At 41.2% G+C, this 22,932-nt stretch overlaps 1 protein-coding gene across 3 annotated transcripts in view; it reads right to left on the reverse strand.

Moving 5' to 3' along the window:
- Nucleotides 1-1,594: 1,594 nt before the first annotated feature.
- LOC105080901 (proton-coupled amino acid transporter 2) overlaps nucleotides 1,595-22,932 on the reverse strand; it is a 62,815-nt gene continuing 41,477 nt past the window's right edge. For all 3 annotated transcript variants that reach the window (XM_045506694.2, XM_074360951.1, XM_010970009.3), the window contains 9 exons: nucleotides 20,729-20,819; nucleotides 20,054-20,142; nucleotides 19,417-19,512; nucleotides 15,993-16,077; nucleotides 13,273-13,491; nucleotides 11,816-11,914; nucleotides 7,121-7,287; nucleotides 4,881-5,050; nucleotides 1,595-1,863 (listed from right to left, as the gene is read on the reverse strand). In XM_045506694.2, coding sequence (XP_045362650.1) covers nucleotides 1,595-1,863; nucleotides 4,881-5,050; nucleotides 7,121-7,287; nucleotides 11,816-11,914; nucleotides 13,273-13,491; nucleotides 15,993-16,077; nucleotides 19,417-19,512; nucleotides 20,054-20,142 — 1,194 coding nt within the window. In that variant the 5' untranslated portion in view covers nucleotides 20,729-20,819. The remainder of the gene's footprint in view (nucleotides 1,864-4,880; nucleotides 5,051-7,120; nucleotides 7,288-11,815; nucleotides 11,915-13,272; nucleotides 13,492-15,992; nucleotides 16,078-19,416; nucleotides 19,513-20,053; nucleotides 20,143-20,728; nucleotides 20,820-22,932) is intronic.

The following is a 22,932-nucleotide window of genomic DNA, read 5'->3' on the forward strand; positions in this document are numbered from 1 at the left end:
ACTCAAAAATCCAGCTCAAATGGTGCCACCTGGGAAAGTCATGCTCAGTACTCCAGAACAGTTAAGTGTCCCCCTGACCTTATAAGGACCTATGATGGTAGTGACTTAGTTAATGACCTGTCATTCTTTCCCAGTAGACAGCAGGTCAGCTTGAGGACAGAGATTCTTTTCTTACTCATTCGTGTATCCTCTTTGGAGTGAAGTATCAGTTGGCTTTCACTGCATAAAAACTTCCACATCTTATACCTTAAAACTAAACACATTTATTATTTCTCATAATTCTGTGAATCATCTGAGCAATACCTATGGGCTGGGCCAGCTTGACTAGGGCTGTATATAGTCTAGGATACTTCACTCACGTGTCAGAAGTCAGCAGGCTGGTTGTTCTGGGAGATGGGGCTCACCTGGGATGATTCATTTCTGCTCCGCATGGTCTCTCATCCTCCAGGTAGGCTAGCCCTGGCTTCTTCACCTGGTGCTCCTGGCTCCACAGAGCATCGAGATGAAGGTCCCGATGCACAGGCCATCACCGAACATCTGTTTACATCACATTTATTAATGTCCCATTGGCCAAAGTAAGTTACAAGGCCAAGAAAAGATTCAAAGGGTAGAGATATAGATTTCACCTCTTGATAGGAGAAGCTGCAAAGATACACTGTCAAGAGGAATCTGTGGCTATTTTTATAATCTACTATAAGAGCTTTGAACTGTGCTTGGCATAGTGTAGGTAATCAAGAATGCTTGTTGACTGGTGTGAGATGATACCTCATTGTGGTTTTAATCTGCATTTCTCTAATAATAGCTATATTGAGCATCTTTTGCATTTTTCATGTGCCTTTTGGCCTTTACTGTACTCCTGAAACTAACATAACATTGTAAATCAACTATACTTCAATTTAAAAAAAGAATTAAGAGGTAAATAATGTTAAATAATGTCATTGTCCATCCTCTCCTGCCTGCCATTGTTACATCCACTTCCATGATGCCTGTCCTTTGTTGAGGTCTTTAAACTGGGCCAAACTTTATCTAGTAGTTTAGAAGGTTTATTGCCCCAGACTTAAATATGATGGCTCCTTTTTGTCTGAGATTTGCAGCTTACATTGGACCTCTGGCAATGGAGCTCCTCTGACAATGGAGCTGTGACACCTTGCTGGATTATGGATATGTCCCCACTCCTAATCTTTGCTCTTTAAACATATCTGGAAAAGAGGAAACCATTTGTCTGTCAAATCATGATCAGCCTTAGCTGGCTGCACCTCCTTCTGTCAGCTGCTGCTTCTTGGATGCCCCCTGGTAGCTTCCTCTTGCATAACCCCCTCAAGGTATGAAATTCATCATGTGAATTACCAAAAAGTTGGATGGAAACAAGAGATTTCCATGGGAGAGCTCTCAATGTAGTGGAAAGCTAGAGGTGGAAGAAAAGAAAAAAGTTAAAAAATTACCATCTAGACGTTGTAGCTGGTGAGTCTGTGCTTGTTTCATTGTGGCTTAGCCCAGAGAAAGGTAAAACAGCAAAATACATATAAATGCATATAAAAGAGATTTATATCATTAAAAGTCAGGTGCTGGTGGGTAAGAAGCAGTGCCATTTTCACTAAGTAAAAGTGGTGGAGTTGGGAAAGGTGAGAAAATGTTCTGACTGGATCAGCTCGTCCAGGGCCTGGTAGGTACCCATCACAAAGCCCACGAAGCCCAGGATGCTGATCAGGGCGTCCTTGATGATAGTGAGGAGGCTCATACCCTCTGAGTAGTAGGTGACAATCTCCAGGAGGGGCGGGATGATGAGGGCCAGGGCACTGCTGCTCACGGAGCCCACCAGGGAGAGAACCAGGTCCAGGCGGGGGACGAGGATGGCCAAGATGCCTGCAGGAGATGATACAGGATAGATGGATCTTTCCAGGCTTAGCCAAAGTTTTAAAGTTTGTTTTAAAAATCCTTTTCTTAAAACATAAACCAGATGTTTCTCATATATTCAATTACATAAAGAAAAAGTCAAAACTCCCATAATACCCTCAATCACATTCACTGGATTTATGCATTAAAATTTTGTTGCGTCTCCTTTAAATCATTTTTCAAATAATTATTTTTCAAATATATACATTCATATTGTTGGGAGGAAAAACTTTCTCTCCACTCATTTAGGTTCAGTGATCTGGGGGCCTGAGAATTTGACAATAGAAGATTAACAAGAAGAAAGACAACGTTTTTTAAGAGCTAGGAAGCCTTCAAAGAATTGGGTCCCCAAACAAAGATAGGGGTTTATATACCCACTTCATAAGGGGAACTGGATCAGGGAGAAATAGCTTCCATGAAAGAACAAGTAAAAGGTATGACATTCTCTGATAGTTTATTTAAGTAAGTACTCAGTCTGTGATGATGGTTAGTCTCCTTTCTGGCTGAAAACCTCCCAGAAAGGGGATTTATGGTGCCTGTATTTTTCAGAAGTTCTTGCTGAATTCAGCAAAGGAAGTTTAGATTAAGCTTTTTCCTCTGCTGTGGCTACTAGCTCTAATGTTTTTAGCTTAAAATAATTTTTATGCCAGAGAGGTGCATTTCAAATCTCTACATGTTCAATGATTAAGCTATTACTTAATAAATAACACTAAATAACAGTGCTGGGAACTGTCCCAGCTGTTTGGAAATATCAATGTCCAAAACAGACAAAAAAACTCTCCTGCCTTTGTGGAGCTAATATTTTAATAATTAACATGAATACAAACACCTCTTTCCTGCAAACAATTAGAATGTGAAATTATTTATAGGAGAGAGAGGTCTTCAGTTGGAATAAGATCAGAGTCTCTTTAAAGGAGTATCTTCTCCAGGTTTCACATACATGTCAGAAAACATCTAACAAAGAAACACTAAAACCCAAAGATTTTGAAATTATATACATATACATATATTTTTTTAGTAGGATGTTTTATAGGCCTGGGCTTTTACATTTAAAAAAATTAATTTTTGCTTCAAAGGTTCCTAGACCCAACAGGTAATATATATCTATACTTTTAAAAAATTTTATTTTATTGAGTTATAGTCAGTTTACAATGTTGTGTAAATTTCCAGTGTAGAGCACAATTTTTCAGTTATACATGAACATACATATACTAATTGTCGCATTCTTTTTCACTGTGAGCTACCACAAGATCTTGTATACGTTTCCTTGTGCTATACAGTATAATCTTGTTTATCTATTCTATATATACCTGTCAGTATCTACAAATTTCAAACTCCCTGTCTGTCCCTTCCCACTTCCCTCTTCGCTGGCAACCACAAGTTTGTATTCTATGTCTATGAGTCTGTTTCTGTTTTGTATTTATGTTCATTTGTCTTTACATTTTTAATTTTACTCATTGGACAAACTTCCTGGTTATCAAGAAAGCCCAGAAGCCTCCCCCAAGTCTCCTGTGATAGAGTGTGGTATAACAGAACAAAGTAGAGCTGGAAGGCAGGATTCTGGCCTCTCTTTGTGTGGTCTTGTTAAGTCTCCAACCCTTTCTCAGTTTGTTTCCTAATCTGCCAAATGGCGACAGTATTGATCTTTTTAGGTATCATGGTTCATACTGCAAATGGTGTTAATTTTACATGAGTTAATTCATGTAAAGCACTTAGAAAAGTTATCTTTATTATTGCTTCAGTTTATTTACTCATATGTACTGGCTGGGGCAATGCATGCAAAAGGAATGCATGCCTAAGGAACTGTTATCTTCTTATTTGGGGAAAATTAATTGATCCTCTGGAGTCTCTAATATTCTGAATGATAGTACCCTTGCTTCCTAGGGCAAATTGGGAATGAATGACTTCAAAGGAAGAAAATCAGTGTCCCATGACTTATATGGGCTGGTTTAGCAGAGCAAGAATCACATTTAAAGGAACTTTAGGCACAATTAGACCATGCCACGCACAATGCAGGAATCTCTATCATCTTTGCCCCTGCTAAAATACTAGCAGAAAGAGGTACCCTGGATCATAGGGCCTGGAGCACAGGGAGGGCTGCTGAGGGGATGAGTGGAGCCAGCCGATGCCAGCAGGTGAACATGGGCCCATTGTGGGGCAAGGAGCTCCACTTGACTGTTGCCAATGGAGAACTGCCAAATCATTTTATTTTTCTTCCAAAACATTAGAAATTTGCATTTGTACCTGAGCTCTTCCACGTTTTTAATGTTGGCCCAAATTTATACAACGCTGTGAGGGTGAAACAATACACCTCTGCTGCCAAACTAGACTCACTAGCTGCCATTTTCAATCTCTGTCCTGGAGGTGAAGGGTCTGGACTTAGATGACTTGGGTTCAAATTCCATCTCTGGCACTTCCTGCCCAATTACTTGTCACTCCCTGCTTCAGTTTTCTCATTTATAAAGTAGGGTTTATCATGGTACTACCTCATAAGAGCTCCTGCAAGGACTGAATAAAATACTATGAAATATGGGGGTGGGGAGGGTATAGCTCAGTGGCAGAGCACGTGCTTAGCATGCATGAGGTCCTGGGTTTGATCCCCTGTACCTCCATTAAATAAATAAGTAAATAAATAAATAAGCCTAATTACTGCCCTCCCCCCAAAACAAAAAATTACTATGGAATATGGAATAGAAAGAGTTTAGCACAGTGACCGGCACACAGTAAGTGTTAACATAAAAGTCAGTTATTATGATTATTATTTGATAAGCTGTCACTCCCTCAAGCTGGACACCAGTAAATCTGTCTAATTAGGAACATGTAAAAATTAGGTTGTTCCTGAAGCTTAAATGAGTTACTACTTGTAAGGCCTTAGGACAGTCCCTAAAATACAGTTGGTACTCATTCAATGCTGGTTCATCTACCATATTTCAGATTCCTGACAGCCCTCAGGAAAAGAGCAACATGGTGCTCTGCCTTCTACTCACATGTCAGGCAGGCCATGACGAGGCGGATGGACAAGTCCAGAGGCAGTGCCCAGCGCTGTGACACCTTGGAGATGGCAAAGGGAATAATGATTTCTGCAGGGACGTAGAACTGCAGGGAATAGGTGCACAGGATGCCAATGATGTAGAGGAGCTTGACCGACTGGTACAGCCTGCAGGACAAACCAGAGCAATACTCTCTTAAGGCCAATGTGCTCTGACACCAGCCCTTCTTGGACATTAAACTCTGACCTTGGAACAGTCCCTTGGGTCAATGTTTCCTTGTCTAAAAATGATGGGGAAGGACCTTCTAAGAGCCAAGAGGGAGTCACAGCAGAGCATGCAGTGGAAATAGAGTGAAGCACCATAGATTCAAATGGCACAGTTGAGAGGGTCATCTCTAAATAAAAAAAAATTCAGGCATGGAGATATCAATCTATCTGTATCTATATCCATTTATCTATCTATCTATCTATCTATCTATCTATCTATCTATCTATCTATCTATCTATCTATCTCAATATATCACCTTTACAAATCATTATCACCTGATGCTGAATTTTAGATTTTAGGAAAGAGAGGCTCAGGCCAGGTATCTTGCTCAGGGAGGCACAAGTGGTAAGTGGTGAAAACCAAAAAACCTGGATGTAAAAGATCTCATCCCTTGAGATCTCTGTCTGTCCTTAGGAATTCTCTGGATCCCCCAAAGCTCTTGGCACATAGCAGGCCTTCAACAAATGCTTCTAGTAGGTTGAAAGAATGCAGAATCCTGAATCCTTGGGGGAAGAGGTGGTCTACAAATAGGGTTGTGTGGGGAATGGGGGTAAAAGGAAAGGCAGAGTTATTTGCAGGCCTCAGATTACGGGCAGAGAGAGCATCTGACGGGGGATGTTGAGTTTTATCTATAATGTTTTGACCTATGGAGATACGGCTTTTTTCCTTTAGCCCACTAATGTGGTAGATGTATCTGCCATGTTTAATAAACTTGTATGTCTGTGTCTGTGTGTATATTTAGCCCATATCTTAAAAAGACTAACATCCACATTTCTGTGTTTCTTGCTCACACTAGTTCTGAGGCCTGGAACACCCTCTCTACTCCATTTCCATCTGTGCAAACCCCACCTGTTTTTTGAAATTCCCATCTTTTGATCAAGCACTACATGCCAGATGCTTTTAGACATACTCAGCTTAATCCATATGATAACTCTTCTTTATAGATGAGGAAGCCAAGGGTCAGATTGGTTAAGTAAATCACACATGACCACGAGCTAAGAGTTGGTACAACTGAGACCTGGATCCAGAGGAGCTATAGTTGTCCTGGTTTGGGTAGAGTTGTTTTGTTGGACAAGAAGATTCCCTGTTGCCCCATTCTGATGAACTTTCTGTCCTTGGAAGTCCCCAAGGTCTCTCTGCTATTCTGGAAGGTTTCCTTTTCTGTTCTGTGTCACACTTGTGTACATACACTATCCCTTCCCCATTCCCGTTGGATCATGAGCTGAGGAAGTTAGTGAAGCTCAAAATCATAGTCTACTCACATCAGCATCCTCCACACCCCATGTATCTAGACTAGCAGCTGCATGTAACTGGGATGCAGTACATGCTTGATGAATGACATTGATCAGTTTGGGAAAGGAGCCCCATTTAGATAAACTAAGCCTCCAAGTGACCCTTAAAAAGATAGGCATCCTGTAATTAATGACATACCTCAGTATGTAAGAAAGTGCTGCACAATGTGATAAGAGTTTGTGTGTCTTTAAAAATGGCACTGTTGAAGTCTGGGTCAGCAAAGTGCTGCATGAATTCAGTCATTTGAACATAAAAATTTTACAGATTCTAATGGTCTTCCCCAATTGGTTCTTGTTTTACTACTTTTTCATCCTAGCTACTCTGCAAGACTTGTTAACAGCCTTAGTAAATGTAACGGGAGCCACCCACCGGCTCCTCTTGTCTCTTGCCCTCTTTCCATGCCCCTTCTCTCCTTAGATGACCAAGGCCTCACTTCTCCCCTCTCTTCCTAAATCAGGTCCTTCCTCATGCTCAGCTATCAAGGCCTCTCTCAACATGGGAGGCTGTTGGTGAAGGAGCTCCATGGACAGAGAATCCAGAGCCCAGGTTTCCAGTGACAGCTCTGCTGCTCCCTGTGGACCTCAGTTTGCCATCTGTGGAGGGGAGGGGAAAGTGACCTACGTGTTCCCATTTCTACCAGCCCAGAGTCCCCACTGCCTGAGGGCCCATGGAGTTACCAGCAGTTGGGCAGGTTAAGGGTTATGCTGGCCTTGATGTCATTTCTGAACCTCAGGTAGCCTAGAGTCCCGATGCTGATGTACAAGGCAGTAATGATGGACATCCCCAAAGACAGGATGACTGGGAAGCGGCGGGCATCCTTCATCTTGTTTTCCAGGGGCAGAACCTGCAGAAATATCACTATGTAAGAAAAGAGGAGAATGAGGAATAGGAGCATAAAGAAGAAAGGCATGCCACTTCTGGGTATATTCACAAAAGGATTGGAAGCAGACATTTGCATAGGTATTTGTACACCTATGTTCATAGCAGCATTATTCACAGTAGCCAAAAGTTGGAAGCAACCCAAGCGTCCACTGATGGAGCAATGCATAAACAAAAAGTAGTTCATACATACAATGGAATATTATTCAGCCTTTAAAAAGAAGGAAATTCTGACACATGCTAGAAGACATTAAGCTAAGTGAAATAAGCCAACCACAAAATGACAGATACTGTGTGATTCCACTTATATGAGGTCCCTGGAGTAGTCAAGTTCACAGAGTCAGAAAGTAGATTGGTGGTTTCCATGGGCTGGCGGAAAGGAGAAGTGGGGAGTTATTGTTTAATGGGTACACAGTTTCAGTTTTGAAAGATAAAAAAAGATGGATGGTGATGATGGTTGCATAACAATGTGAATGTACTTAGTGTCAATGAACTGTACACTTAGAAATGGTTAAGACGGTAAATTTATGTTAGGTATATTTTAATCCTTTTTTTGTCCAATAAGCACCTCCCCTTCCTCTCCAAGCAACTGGAAGACACTTGAGGGGAGTGCGTGTCAGGGTCATGGCTGAGCCTTTCCACTTTCTTCTGGGTTAGGTGCATGTTCCTAATTGTAGCAGGTGCTCAGGAAAGTGTCCAAGGGATTAAGTGGGGAGCAGACAATCCAACCTGAGCTTTTCTACCCTGCCTTACATTTTTGCTGCATAAATTCCCCAAGCTAAAAAGGATCTTTTCACAAGGCCATATCATAGTAAGTAGATGACTTCCCCTGCCCCCAGTCAATCAAAGAGATAAATGGCCATTCACATAGAGTGGGAAGGTCTCTGGACTGGGACCATCTCCCAGCTGGTGACCCAATTCAAGACCTCTTCCCTCCCTGGGGTTAGGCTTCTTTTCTGTAAAACTGGAGACTGGGATAGAAGGTTTCTAAAGATAATCTGAACTGTAATACTAATAATCATTAGCAGATAGTAGATGTTCTACAAATATTTATTGAACATGTATTATCATCATTTTATAGTTGAAGAATTAGAGTTCAGAGATTAGCCTGTGGCTAAAGTAAGATTCTGGCACATTCTGCCTCCAAAGCCATCTGCTCAACCACTGTACTCTTCTTTTTGCCATGACTGTCCAAAATTCTAAATATAAAGTGCTTCTAGTTCTGTTCAGATGATGTAAGCACACTGCATCATATCTCCCACACTGATTAAAACTAAAAGCCCTGGACAGAAAACATAAAGCAACTATACATGGGCTCTGAAAAGTGTATAATAGAAGGTGAATTGCTCAAAACCAGTAAAAATGGCCATTATGGTAGTGAATTTCTTGATTTTTTCTCTTCCCATGTCTCCCAGTTAGACTGAAGGGGAGCCCAAATTCTGGAACTATGTAGTGGATGCAGACAGGGAAAACTCAAAGAGAAACCTCTTTTCTGGTTAGAGGACCTAAAATAGAGGACCCTGTGGGACAGACAGCATGGAGAGAATCCCTAATATTTTTCTTCCTTTTTTTTTTACTCTCCAGGCCATACTCCCAAGGCAAGTCTCAGTCCAAAGCAACAATCTGCTGTTATTAGTGACTGTGGTGGTTACACAGGCACCTAAAAATCTGAGGCAAACTCCTCTCAGAGCAGAGGAACAGGTAAAGGGGGCTTTGGGAATTCAGAGTGTGAGGGGAATCAGGACTTGCTACATAATTTGTGGGACCCAGTGCAAAATGACAATACAGAGCCTCTTGATCAAAGATTAGGAATTTCAAGATAATGAAAGCAAAGCATTAAACCAACTGTGGGATCCTTCTAAAGGCCCTAGATGGCCACACAGGTTGCAAGTCCAGGGAGCTGTCCTGGGTGGAATCCCTATTACTTTCTTCCCTTTTTTCTCTCAGTGCTTAACCCTAGAGTTAGGTCCAGTCACAAGAAGTGTGTAACAGTGTATGGAGGATAAAACTCTGGCTTTGTAGCCAGAAGACCAGAAAAAGAAACCACTGGGTGAGTGTGCAGGAAAACTTGGAAAGGAGAGAGCCAGACAAAGTGATCCCCTAAATCTATGGATGAAGTCCTGGGCTCAGCCCTGAGGTGCACATGAACTGATGTGAAGCACCAAAGCAAAGGCTTTGACAGCTAACCTATTGTGGTGACCACCATCTACATCCAAGACTGGTCCCTGGGTAGTACATTAGCAAGGCGGAGCCAAACACCACTTCAAAGTCATTTTGGTATTCATGAAAGGACAGACACATTGATTGATGAATCAGAAATAGGGAGCTCAGAGACTGACCCATACTTGTATATCAACTAGCTTTTTACAAAGATGCAAAGGTAATTCAATGGAGAATAGGTAGTCTTTTCAACAAATAAGGCTGGAATAACTGGGCATTCTTAAAAAATTGAACTTTAACCTATGAACACTTTTACTAATTAACTCAGAATGGATCATAGATCTAAATGTACAATGAAAACAATAAAACATTTAGAAGAAAATATATGAGGAAAATCTTTGTGACTTTGGATTAGGCAAAGTGTTTTAGATAAAGCAGGATCCACAAATGAAAAATTTTCATATGTTGAACTTGATCAAAATTAAAGCCTTTTCTTTGTGAAAGACACTGTAAAGAGAAGGAAAAGGTAAGTTACAGACCAGAGAAAATATCTACAAATTACATATATAATAAAGAGTTTGCTTTTGGAATGTATAAAGAATTTTTAAAACTCAGCAATAAAAGACAGTAACTCAGTTTTTAAAAAATTTGCAAAAGATTTGAAAGACACTACACCAAAGATGATATACAGATGTCAAATAAGCCCATAAAGAGATGCTCAAAATCGTTGGTAACTAGTAAAATGCTAATTAAATCACAAATACCACCACCCTTAGCAGAAGGCTAAAATTAAAAAAAACTGAAAATACATACAAGAACTAGCGAAGATGCAAAGCAACTCTAATGCTCATACATTTGGTGGCAATGCAAAATGGTACAGCCATTCTGGAAACTTGTTTGGCAATTTCTTATAAAGCTAAACACATTAACATGTGACCTAACAAACCTACTCCTAGAGAAATGAAAACATCTGTTCACACAAAACTCTGTACACAAATGCTTACAGCAGTATTACTCATAAACGTCAGAACCTAGAAACAGCCTAAATGTCCTTTAACAGGTGAATGGATAAACAAGTGGTGGTGTTGCCCATACAGTGGGTGCTCAGCAGTGGAAAGCAACTAGCTCCTGATGCATGCAGCCACGTGGACGACCTTACATGCAGCTGAGTGAAAGAAGCCAGGCTTAAAAAGTTACATACTGTATGATCCCATGTGGATGACATTCTGGAAAAGATAAGACAATAGAGACAGAGAACAGAAGGTGGATGCCAGGGGTTAGTGGGAGATGGGGGGAAGCTGACTACAAAGTGGGCAGCACAAGAGAGCATTCTGTGGTGAGGGAATTATTCTGCGTCCTGACTGTGGTGCACTGATGATTCTATGCATTTCTCAAAACTTACAGAAATGTGCACCAAAAAAATGAACTGTACTGTATACAAATTAGAAGTAAACTTTGAAATAGAGGTATATAGAGGTATACAGAGGTCAAGAGGTACAAACTTCCAGTTGCAAAATAAATGAGTCACTGCACAAAATAAATGAACAGTATGGGGAACATAGTAAAAAACTATGTGATATCTTTGTATCGTGACGTATCATACCTAGACTTACCCTGTGATCATTTTGAAATGTATAGAAGTACTGAATCACTGTGTTGTGATTCACAGGAACTAACATAGTGCTGTAGGTGAATTATAAATATAATTAACAATGCTGTATGTTACATATGAAACTTAAGTAAATCCGAAGAGTTCTCATCACAAGGAAAAATATTTTTTTCTGTTTCTTTAATTTTGTGTCTATATGAGATGATCCATGTTCACCAAACTTTTTGCGATAATCATTTCATGATATAAGTCAAATCATTATGCTGTATACCTTAAACTTATACAATGCTACATGTTAATAATATTTCAATAAAACTGGAAGAAAAAGAGTATACACACAGCACCTATCCTTCCTCACGTGTGGAAGTAGAGACTATACAATTATCCATTGTAAACAGACTGTACTTTTCAGTGTAAAACTCCTTTGTTTCATCAAATCCTATAATTTAAATTGTATACCTCCATTTATCTTGATTTTAAAAAATTAGGAAACATATGTTGATATGAGGATAAATGTTTAATAAATGTATTGGGGCAAGAATGAAACTGTCTCCTGACTGCCTCTCTGTTGTGTGTAACCTACTTTTCTCCTGCTGGTGACAACTGGCCCAAGTGATGTCAGAGGTTATTTCTCCTGTGTGGTCACAGTAACTCAGAGCTCCCAGCTCCTGCTCAGAAGGCCACCCACAGCACCTGGGAAAGTCTACCCCAATTCAAACCTTACCACGCCAATGCTTTCAAATGAAAAAATGGCTGTTCCAAAAAAGAGAGCGTAGGTCTTCCAATTTGCTACCAGTGGCAACTGGCTGGGGTCTGGAATTCCCTGTGGGGAGAGAAATGCAGTAAGACCTTTACTCTCCAAGTATGTTTGCTCCTTTAAGGGGGGAGTATTCTGAGAGTACATCTGAATTTTAAGTAATTGAATGTCAAGAAATTCAGAACATTTCAAAAGGAAGTAGGCAGCAATCAAAGTTGATTTTAACATTACACAACACCAAAGAGCCAGAGGGAAGAAAGATCAAGGTATTGTCCAAGTACTGAAGGATCAGTATCTCATGGAGAGAGTTTGGTTCATCAGAATCCTCCAGAAGAAAATCTTACACACCACAGGTGAGTACCAGCCTAACATGCCCAAGAACACTTCAAATGTACCACTGGTTATGGGTGCTGGAAGTTACTGTGACTACAGTTACAGTGATATTCTAGGGCCCAAAGTAATTAGTGAAATATGATAGTGCTCTTTCTTCAATGAGCTACAAATTGAAAGGAAAAAAGTGTGTTGAATAAATATTTTATGTACCCTGTGACCTAGGATGTAAAAATGGCAGAACCATTTCTCTAATTAAGTAATCTCTGGAATAGTCCAAAAGTAAATCAGAGGTAGCTATCTCATTAGAAAATTCAGTTTTGTAGAATCCATCAATATTGCCTTAAGGAGTATAAGACTTATCTGTAGTTATCCTAAAATATTTGACTAATTTGTTATTTTTACTAAATTCCATGGACTCTATAACTTTTTCCCTCTGTGACTTCTCAAAGAGAAAAACATCTGAAAGGTTCTAGGTATGCCAAGGATCTTCAGGGTTTATGTTTCTATGTAGTCTTACCCATTATAAAATAAAAATTAGAAAGAATAGAAAAGTAGGAAATTGAGGGAAAATCAATATCCGTAACTCAACTTGAAAGATGTAATTTATATCATGATAGATTTGCTTGTGGTCTTTCAAGATTCTATTTATACCTCTGTGACTAAATACTAGTTTTTTTTTTTCCTCTTGAGTTCCTTAGGGGTAATTTTGAAATTACCTGGAATTGTAGCCTCGAGTTTGTAAGACTAACTCAGCAAGATATCACTGTGGTAGAAGATGCTGTTTTTCATCTGCCTTTTGCTGTTTTCCAACCATTACAGGAATGGTCTATAGTTCACCAATCAAGATGTTTCCCTTGCAAAGCATATTTTTTTTCTAAAACCAGGATTTGACAGGAAATGAGTATTGGAGAAGCAACACGAAAGAGGAGATATCTAGAACGTACAGAGACATCTTTGTGGAAGGAAGGCAACCATAAAATGGGTACTAGGCTGAAGAGTGAAGTGGACACTCACTGGCCCCAGATGTCACTCTATTATATATATAAAAGCCTCTGCCCACTGGAGGAGTCAGGTGTGTGGTGTGCACTAACCTGGGTGATGTACTGGATGATGATGATTAAGCTGACCAGCATGCTGATGTTGGCCAACAGGGAGAAGATGGTCAGGATCCTGAGGTTCCGAACGAGGGCCAGCAGCACCAGGAAGGGCAGGAAGGTGAGCATGTAGAGTCGTGAATCCATGGTGGGCATCAGGATCACTGTCACGTTGTCATGGCAGTTGCTGGTGGTGCCATTAACTGCTTCCACTACCTGAGGAAGGAACAGGGAAAAGCAAGGGGAAAAGTCAGTGAATCTTCTGGCTACCTGATTAGTTCAGTGCCTGGCCCAAAATCAAACTCAAAGAACTGGCATGTCTCACAATGAGTTAGGGTGACTTTAGGACTTCTTATTGTAAATCTTCTGCACCATTCTTTCTCAAAAGAGGATAGACATTTTTCTCTGTCATTCTGGAAGTTAGCCAATATTCTTCCACTAAACTTATTTTTCTACTTGAGTTCTACAGAGTCTGTTCCTTTTGCTTTTAACTGAAAAAGTCCACCACTTACTATTTCTTAACTGCACCAAAACTGACCTTTTGAGTGAGAGAACTCTTCTTGTGAGGACTGGACCATTCATTGCAGGACATTTAGCATTCCTGGATGCCACCCAATAGAAGCTATCAGCATCCTCTGGTCATCGTGACAAACAAGGAACACCCCACTGCACACTGTACAAACACCCCCTTGGCAAAGTGAGTGTTGGGGGAATGGTACCACCCTCCTTTGGAATCAGCATGACTTAACTGATGCAGTCTCATTGTACAAGCAACACAATCTACTACAGAACAATTACAGAGTTAGGCAAGAAGAAAATGTTAAAGCAATGATAATCTCAATATCCATGGGTAGCCATGGTAATGCCTTGTGATATATTCATCTGTACATTTTCTGTGTATGCAATGCCACAAATTACATGTAGTATACACATCCCTCTTTATTTTACAAAACTGCAATCATAGCATACACTTTTATTTTGAAATCTCCCTTTCACTTAACTACACACCTGGATACCTAAATGAATCATTAAGTTTTGTTTTTCTCTGATTCCTCCCTACAGTAGGGAAAACTACTTGGAACATTAGCCAGGCATTCAAGGCCCTCTATAAATAGGCCCATTCAACTGTGAAGGCTCTTCCTTTCCCAAGGCCCACACCTTCCACACCTTCTACAATCACTTGTATTGTCTCTACTGAGCAAGCCCCACACATTCTTGCCTCTAGGCGTTCACTCCTCCCTTCTCCCACCTTGGCTGCCACCACTTCTTCCCTAACCTGCCCTTCAATGCCCAGCTCAGATGCATCTCCTTAAGGGAGCCTTCTCTTGCTCCAATGATCTTTCCTGCTTCCACACATTTCTGCCCCTTAGTTCACAATTAAGCACCCCCAGCCTCAAGGTGTTAGAGGTGTCCTGACCCAGCACCAAAATATTATATTGATAGTTAACTTTTCATATGTTTTAAAGCACATCCCACTTAGTCCTCAGACTCCTTGAGACATGCTTACCTTGTCTCTAGACAGATGACTGATAAAATTCTGTCTATATCATTGATTTCCAAGCAGCAATCTGGCAGGTAAGAGCCTTTAAATCAAACCCTTGACCCAGTAATTTTACTTTAAAATATATACACATGAATATAAGGAATAAAAGAATGTACAAAGACTTATGTAAATTATAGTAAAAAAAAAAACAAAGGGAAACAAAGAAAATATCCAATCATAGAACACTGAAGTCATCTGCGTGATGGAAAATTATGAAATTATTAAAAACTACACTAAAAATGTAAGGACACTGAAAAATGATAATCAAAACAATAACCATGAGTGGTTGGATTAAAAATAATTTTGTTTTGTTTTGAGACGACATATAACATAGTGTTTAAGAACTTAAGCTGCGATGTTGAAAAGCCTGTGTTTTTAATCTTTGCTCTGTGTTGTTATTAATATACATTATAGAGTTCACAACATCAGTTTTCTCATCTGCAAATTGAGAATAACCACAGTATCTATTCTGATATGGCCATGAAGAGAATTAAATGAGGGAAAGCTTATAAAACGCTCAGTACTGTACCTGATGCTTAATAGAAGCTAACTCTAAATGCTTATTGTTTTTTTTCCTTCTTTCTAATTTCTTTTTTTTATATTTCCAATTTTCTGGTATTACTAAAAGCAAAACAAACAAACAAAAAAACCTCTAAAGAATCTAAAGAATAGGTTTTTTTAAGCTTATTGACTGACAAAGAATAGCTTCTGTTATTACCCATATTATTTTGCTCAGATTGCTACAAGATAACTATTGTGGTAGGTCAAAAGAACTTCTTGGGGACAAAAACTGTTAAATCATAGAGCTTAAGCACCTAAAGGTAGATAAAGATGACCCACAGGTTAGGTATCATCCAAAAAGGCCTATATCAGTTTGAGAAGAGTTAAAGATGATTAAGTTCCAAGGCAGGATGACAGACAAAATCCAAGGTTTCCTCCAGCTCAATTTTAAAAACCAATCTTGAGGACAGGTCCAGTTTTAGAGACAAAACTTGGACAAAGGGTGCTGCGGAAAAACTAACCATTTACAGAAATCTGCAGATGTGTGAACTGGGGGAAGCCTGGGTTCTTTGATAACATCTGGTTAACCTCTTTCTTTGTATGATGAGGACACTAGGGCCCAAAGAGAAGAAGCCATGTCCTTTTCCCTCCCTTCTTCTCTAGAAGATTCTACCTGTTTTAAATTATCGGCCAGAAACACAATGTACACGCAGCAGAAGCCCAACTGGGTGACTATGAGAAAGAAGCTCACGATATGCCTGAAAGAAAGGAGAGAGAGAGAAAGAAAACTTGTTATAAAAAGAGTAGGCTTGTCATTTCCATTTCTGTTCCCAGGGGTTGGTGACCCTCTACCAGCACCCTTGGTCCTGCCACCACAGTCAACAATGGAGCAGTAAGAAGGGAGGTAACAGTAGTTCTTTAAAAGCACATGTTTCTCAACCACCCTCACACTCTCAGCTCAGCAAGTGGTAAAATTCTTCATCGTCAGGAATCTTGCTCCACACCTGGCTCCGTGTTGAATACTAACTGATGTAAGGCAATAGGCCCAATGTTTTTTATTAGCTATAATTAACATTAAAATTTTTTTCCTATCATGTGCCAGACACCATACTAGGCACTGAGGACACACAGACAAGTAACACTGTCTTTCCTCTAGTGGTTTAGAGACTAGTGGATGAGATGGATAAAAAATAATATGGCAATAAGGACCATGGTAAAGGGGCATTTTACCTGAATTATAGAGCAGAGAGCCTTCTTAGAAAAATCCATACCGGGGCAGAAGTCCCTCAGGAATATGAAGAGAGAGAGAGAGAGAGAGAGAGAGAGAGAGAGAGAGAGAGAGAGAGAGAGAGAGAGAGAGAGGAGAAGAGGAATAAAGGGGAGGAGGAGATGGCAAGGAAGTGGTGAGGAAAGAACATTTCAGCAGAGGGATTAGGCAGATTTCTCTAGCTGCCATGTGAAGAATCCACTGTAGGGGGCAAGACGGAGGATGGGAAGACTGGATAGGAGATTCTTACAATAATGGAGGTGAAATATGGCAGCCACCCAGACAAAGACATGGCCATTAGAATGAGAGAAATAAAACTATTTTAAGAGATGCTAGGGAGCTAGAGCTTACAGAACCTGGTGACCACGTACGTCAAGGGGAAGGGGAAAGGAAATGACCTAAAATGATTGACAGGTTTTTGGCTTGGACAACAAAATGAACTGGGAAATCAGAGGGAAGAACAGGTTTTAGGGGAAGGGAAAGAAATGACACATTCAGTACCTGAATTGTTGAGCCTGAGGTTCCTACAGGGGACATTCAGGAGACAACCATATATTAATGCTCTGGAACTGCTGATTTGTTAGTAATAGATAAAGCCTTGAAAAGGCAGATCAGTGTTGGAAAGTATGCAGAGTGAGAAGGTTTCAAATCCTAGAGAACGGCAACACTTACAGGGAGGATAGAAACAAAGAAGACTTCAAAGTAATAGCCAGAGAGGTAAAAGGGAAACTAGGGTGAAAAAGGATTTAACAGAAGCCAAGTGAAGAGCTAATGTTTGAAGAAAACAATAGTCAATCGTACCTACTGCTGCTGAGAGGTTCTCTAGGGCAAAGAAGGAGGTCTTTTAAGGTGCTGGTGGAAAGAACGTCAGTAGAAGTATAGGACAGGAAAGCCAGGTGACCCATGAAAGAGGTGTGAATGGCGTCTATGGAAGTAAAGTCAGAAGATGGGCCATTCCTTCATGAAGCTGGAGTGTGAGCTCCAGTCTTGAAGGTGCCCATTTTGTTCATAGTTGTGAGCCCACTGCCTAAAGTACTTCCTGTCATGTAGGTATTCAGTAGGTATTTGTTGAATAACCAGATAATGAATATGAGATAGGATGGTAGCTAAAGGAAGGTATGAGGTCCAGGAAGGTTTATTAATTTATTTTATTATTTTTAAGATGGAGATACATGAACACATTTTAATGTTGAGAGGAAGAGCACACAGTTCAAAAAAGTTCAAGTCACAGAAGAGCAGATAATTAGCAAAGCAAAGTCTCTAAATAGAGCAGGAAAAATCCACTTTATATGCCCAACAATGAGTAGAAGGATTTGAGGGGTTGTGACAGACAAAAGCTTGGGTCACACAATTGGGAAAATACTGGTAATCATCCCATAGCCTTCCTAGTCTGCTCATAGGTTGAATTTATTAGCTCAGTAAGTGAATGGGCTTTGGGTCAAGAGAGGTGCCAGACCCATGATGCTCATGGGCAGGACACACCTCAGGTGGTGCAGTTCGGGGTATCACAGTTCAAGAAAGACTTTGATAATCTAGAGGTGCTCAGAAAGGAGTAGACAGACGGGGAGGGGACAGGTCTGAAAACAAAGACAAAAGAGTAGATTTAGTCCCAAGTTCATCAACAGCTCTGAAAGCGAAAAGGTGGGAGTTGCAGGAGGAAGACTTCAGCTCACCAAAGGGTGCTTAATGTCATGGTCTTTTTCTCTCTTTATTCTCACTATATACTCTCTCCCTAAAAGACCTCTTCTGTCCCCTGGCCTCATAGCTGACTTCAATTCTGTCTCCTGCCTGAAGATACGCTCAAGCCTATATATATACAACTACCCATTTGACATCTCTACTTGAATATCCAAAACAGAAGTCATCAGATATCTGAGTCAACCTTGACTCCTTTGTTTTCCCACAACCATGGGATCCAAATTATGATCAAATTCACTTTTCTCCATTGTCACTGCCACCAGCTTGGACCTAGCCATCATTACCACCTGCCTGGACCTTGTCAACAGCCTCCTCATGGGTCTGACTAAATCTATTCTTGCTTCCTTACAATCTATTCTCTTTACAGAAGCCAGACAGATCTTTAGACAATGCAACCATAACTAAAACAGGAAAGCCTCTGATTAAAAGCCTCCAATGGTTTCCTGGTTGTTTTTAAGAAAAGAAAAAAACCTTGAAGAGAGTCTAAAATGTGCAGCTTGGCTGGGCCCCTGAATCTTTCTTCAGCATCATCTCCCTGACTATCTGCCCTCAAGTGACTGGTCCTCCTGTACCCTGAAACCGTCACGTACTCCCTCCTGCTTCGGGACCTTCACATCTTGCTCTTCCTCCTGGGAGGCCCTTTAGGCTCCTGCATTCCCCTAGGTAATTCCTCATTCCTAAGACTGCCTTCCTTCGGAACTCACCTTAACTGTTCCACCCTAGGAAGCCTACCTGAACCCACGCACATCTCCTTACCTGTACAGCAGCAACTAGTACTTCTTTCCTTCAAGGTACTTATCCCAGTGGTTACTAAGTAACTGTGTCCTAAACTAATGTCCACCTTTCCCACTGGACTATGGGTCCTGTGAGGGCAAAGCTTTGTTTGCTTTGTTCCCCATGGTATTTCTAGGGCCTAATTCTAATAAAGTGAATAACATTAAAGCTGCATAGCAAAGAAATGACCCTATTGCTGGGGATATACAAGGAGTGGGACCGGATAAGGAAGACTGCCAATGAACTCCTTCCATGTGAATTGCAATATTCTGTGTTACATAAGCCAAATTTCCAGGGAAGAGGGCATTCCTGACAGCCACATTTCTTCCCCACTTTGGGTCAAGCAAGAACAAGGTACCTTCCCCAATGTGCATGGTTCCGGAGCCAGGTGCTGGGGCTGGCTTCTAGTCCATGCATCACTGTATCCCCGTAGTCCATAAACGGTTTGTTAAGCCTGAAGGAGAGAGGACATACAGTTACCAAGAGGCAGTTTAATCTAAGATCATATACTGAGAAGTCAGGAGACACATAGCACAGCAGGACCTAGCTGGAGTGAGAAGAACACTGGGGCAGGGAACAAAGTATTTTGACACCTGGTGGTATTTCCTTTGTGGCTTGTTTTTCTTGCCTATTAAGTAGGGCAGTTACTACATAACAAGGGTAATAATATATACCTTGCGTGGGTACAGTAGTTTTCATATTCATGATCCCATTGGATCCTCATGACAATTCTCTGAGGCAGGGTTAGGCATGGATTGTTTATGCCCAATTTACAGATGAGCCAAGCAGATAGGCACAATGGCCTGATTGAGATCACCGAATGAGTCACATGGAGGAGTCTCACTTTAGGTCCCTGCCCTGAATGCTTTTCTCTTTTTCTTGGCCTTGTTGGAGGAAATTAAGAAGTAAACTCTTGTTTATATGGGGTATAATTCTGGGATGTCCCTGAGAACCAAGCACCAAAGGAACTGACATGAGAACACTGTTTTCCTCACCTGTGGCAGAAGTGCTGGGCACACCTGACCAGGATGTGCATACAATGGCAGGAGATGAGGCCCATGGCCAGCAAACTGAGCGGGCCCATCTAGAGGACGGGGATGCCAAGGGGCAAGGCAAGAGAGAAGAGAATGGATCTGTGAATAACATGGTAGGGAGGGATTTGGTAGTTCAGGTTTCATTCAAGACTCAAAGAACTATCTAGCAAACTGGTTTGCAAGGCATTTTTAGCAGTAATAGCTATACTTTGTTTTTTCTTTACTGAAGTATAGTTGATTTACAATGTTATATATTCTTTCAAATATGATCTCAAGTAGTACTCCAATAAAGTGTAAAAAGCAATTACAATGACGTGTTATGGTGGGAGTAGAGGACTCAGACTTCTGATGTTTAGTGGCCTTTGAGGCATCCCTCAGCACTAGTGTTTTACAGAGCACAACTGGAAAACTAGTCATCCAACCCCTGCACTCCACAAGGGAGGAAACTGAGGCTCAGCCAGTAGACAAATGACTTGCTAAGGCCACTCAAAGTCCATGGCAGAGCCAGAACTCAAACCCAGACTAGATGTCTAGACTCCAGGTTTAGACCAAGCTGCCTTTCAGTAAGACTACTCAATGTAAGACATTATAAACTCTTAGAGGCTGTCCTCCCCCACCTGTGGCAGCCCCTCTTACCAGGATGCCTGCATTCTTCACAGCCAGGGGTAGTCCCAGGATCCCTGTGCCTATGTTACCTTTCACCAGGTGAACCAAGGTCTGGAATGCTCTAAAGGAGAAGAAAAAGACTTGAGGATGTGGGTTCACGGAGGTGAGGAGATCTGACAGGCGAAATCCCTCCTCGTATGCCAAAACCTGAGTTAAGCTGGATAGGTGGGCTCCTGGCCACTTCCCAGTTCCCACAGATTTGCCTGGCACTCGTGGTCTCCTGTAGGGTGACCAACCATCTCAGTTTGCCCAATACTGTCCTGGTTTTAGCAGCTAACACTAAACATATGCCATTAGAACACTAACTATGTAATAGACATTATGCTAAGGATTATATATATTATCTCATGTAATCCTCTTGTCAAGACTAGAAAGTAGGTTATTGCTTTTATTTTTTCAGATGAGAAAACTGAGGAATAGAGATTTTTAAACTGACTTATCAAAGGATATATGAAAACTGAGGAATAGAGATTTTTAAAGTGACTTATCAAAGGATATACTGGGGAGGCAGAATTTGAACCCAGGACTGCGTCAGAGTCCCTGTTCCTCACCTCATTTCTACTGGACTGTCTCCTGGAAATGAGCCCGGACAGATGAGTAAAGGGACAGCCCCATTTCATAACTGAGGGAACTGAGGCTCAGAGAGGGGGCAGGGAATAGCCCAAGGTCATAGAACTAGTAGCAGATAAGGGACTGAACTCAGCGAAGAGGGGAAAGTGCAGGCAGCAAAAAGAAATCATTGTGACTTCTGAATGAAGAGGTCAAATAACTTGGGTCCCTAGATATGGTCTGTTGGGACAGGGTTATTCCGGGTTTGGTTTCCAGAGGAATTTTTCCTGCCAGGCCAGCACATCAAACTGGGGAATGGCATGTCTCCTCCTATCCTCCAAAAAAACAAAACCAAAAACTCAGACCCTTTTTTAAAGACTGATGTGAAGGTAGACCAGAAATTAGGTTTCAATCACCAAGGAGAAAGTTCTACGGAGGTATCCTCTCTAGTGGTGAAATAACAGACCAACCTATTTTTATACCTCTTTGTACCTGGACCAGGTTAAACCAAGGTGAGTATTACATCCACAACTTCAGAAATCTTGGAAATTTCCCATGAGAGACTTCCAGTGAGGAGACTTACTGTGAGGAGCAGCAGAGGTATTGTGGAAGGAGCCTGGTCCCTGGACAAACCAGGGACTAAGACTCAAGGCTACTACTTAACTAGCTGTGTTATCTTGGGCAACATGTCTGCTTTACTGAGCCTCTGTAAGTCTTAGGAGGAATGATGTTTTGAAAGAACTGCCCCAAACACCTGTATCTTTATGTTAATCCCTGAATCCTCTAGCTTCCTGAGGATCTGCCCATTGATTTGTTAAGGGTTAAAGAGAAAAATTGCCGGAGAAAGAGGGTGGAGAGTCTCTGCATGCCTTTCTCTCTCCCTGTGGGTGTCAACATTGCTGACGGAGCACTGCACACCACGGGCCTCCAATGATGGGCTTGTTTTGCAACTAGGATCAACGGGTCACTTTGAAATTTCTAACTAAAGGACTTAGGAAATCAGAATTCAACTTTGGGCCACTCAGCCAACTTAATAATACAATGAGCTGTGTAAAACACTGGGCTGGGAGGCAGTACACCTAGGTTCTAGCCCTAAGTCCTTTGGTGACTTTGGAATGTCACTGTAGTCACTGCAGTTGGCTTCTGGGGACTGAGCTTAGTGGCTTCGCTAAGCACACTTCGCACGCTTCGCCTTCGCAGCCATCCTGGGAGGAGCGAACTGTTATCTCACAGGGGAGAAATTAGAGTACCGAGAAGTTCCATCACTTGATCAGGCTGGTAAATAGCTAAAGTGGGAATTCAAACCCAGGTGAGGTGACCCCATAAGTACTATGCTTACCCAACCTGTTTACTACCTCCCTCCAAGTCATAAGCAAGTTCTCACCTGCTTTATTTCTTTGATTCTTAAGTAGCTAAAACTGCCATCAAATCATGTTTTAGTTCAGGGCATAAGAGCTAAGTGGTTCCTCCAAGACCTGTGATTGAGAAATAAACTCAGCAGTGGATGGCCCCAAGGCCTGGAGACCTCACTCTCAGGACTGCAATTTCTAAACAAGCCCCAGGACTAGCCCTTGGGCAACGGAAACACATCATAGCGCCAGTCACTGTGTCCATCCCTGAAATGT

Source organism: Camelus bactrianus, chromosome 3 (assembly GCF_048773025.1).
Source record: "Camelus bactrianus isolate YW-2024 breed Bactrian camel chromosome 3, ASM4877302v1, whole genome shotgun sequence".
Taxonomy (NCBI): domain Eukaryota; kingdom Metazoa; phylum Chordata; class Mammalia; order Artiodactyla; family Camelidae; genus Camelus; species Camelus bactrianus.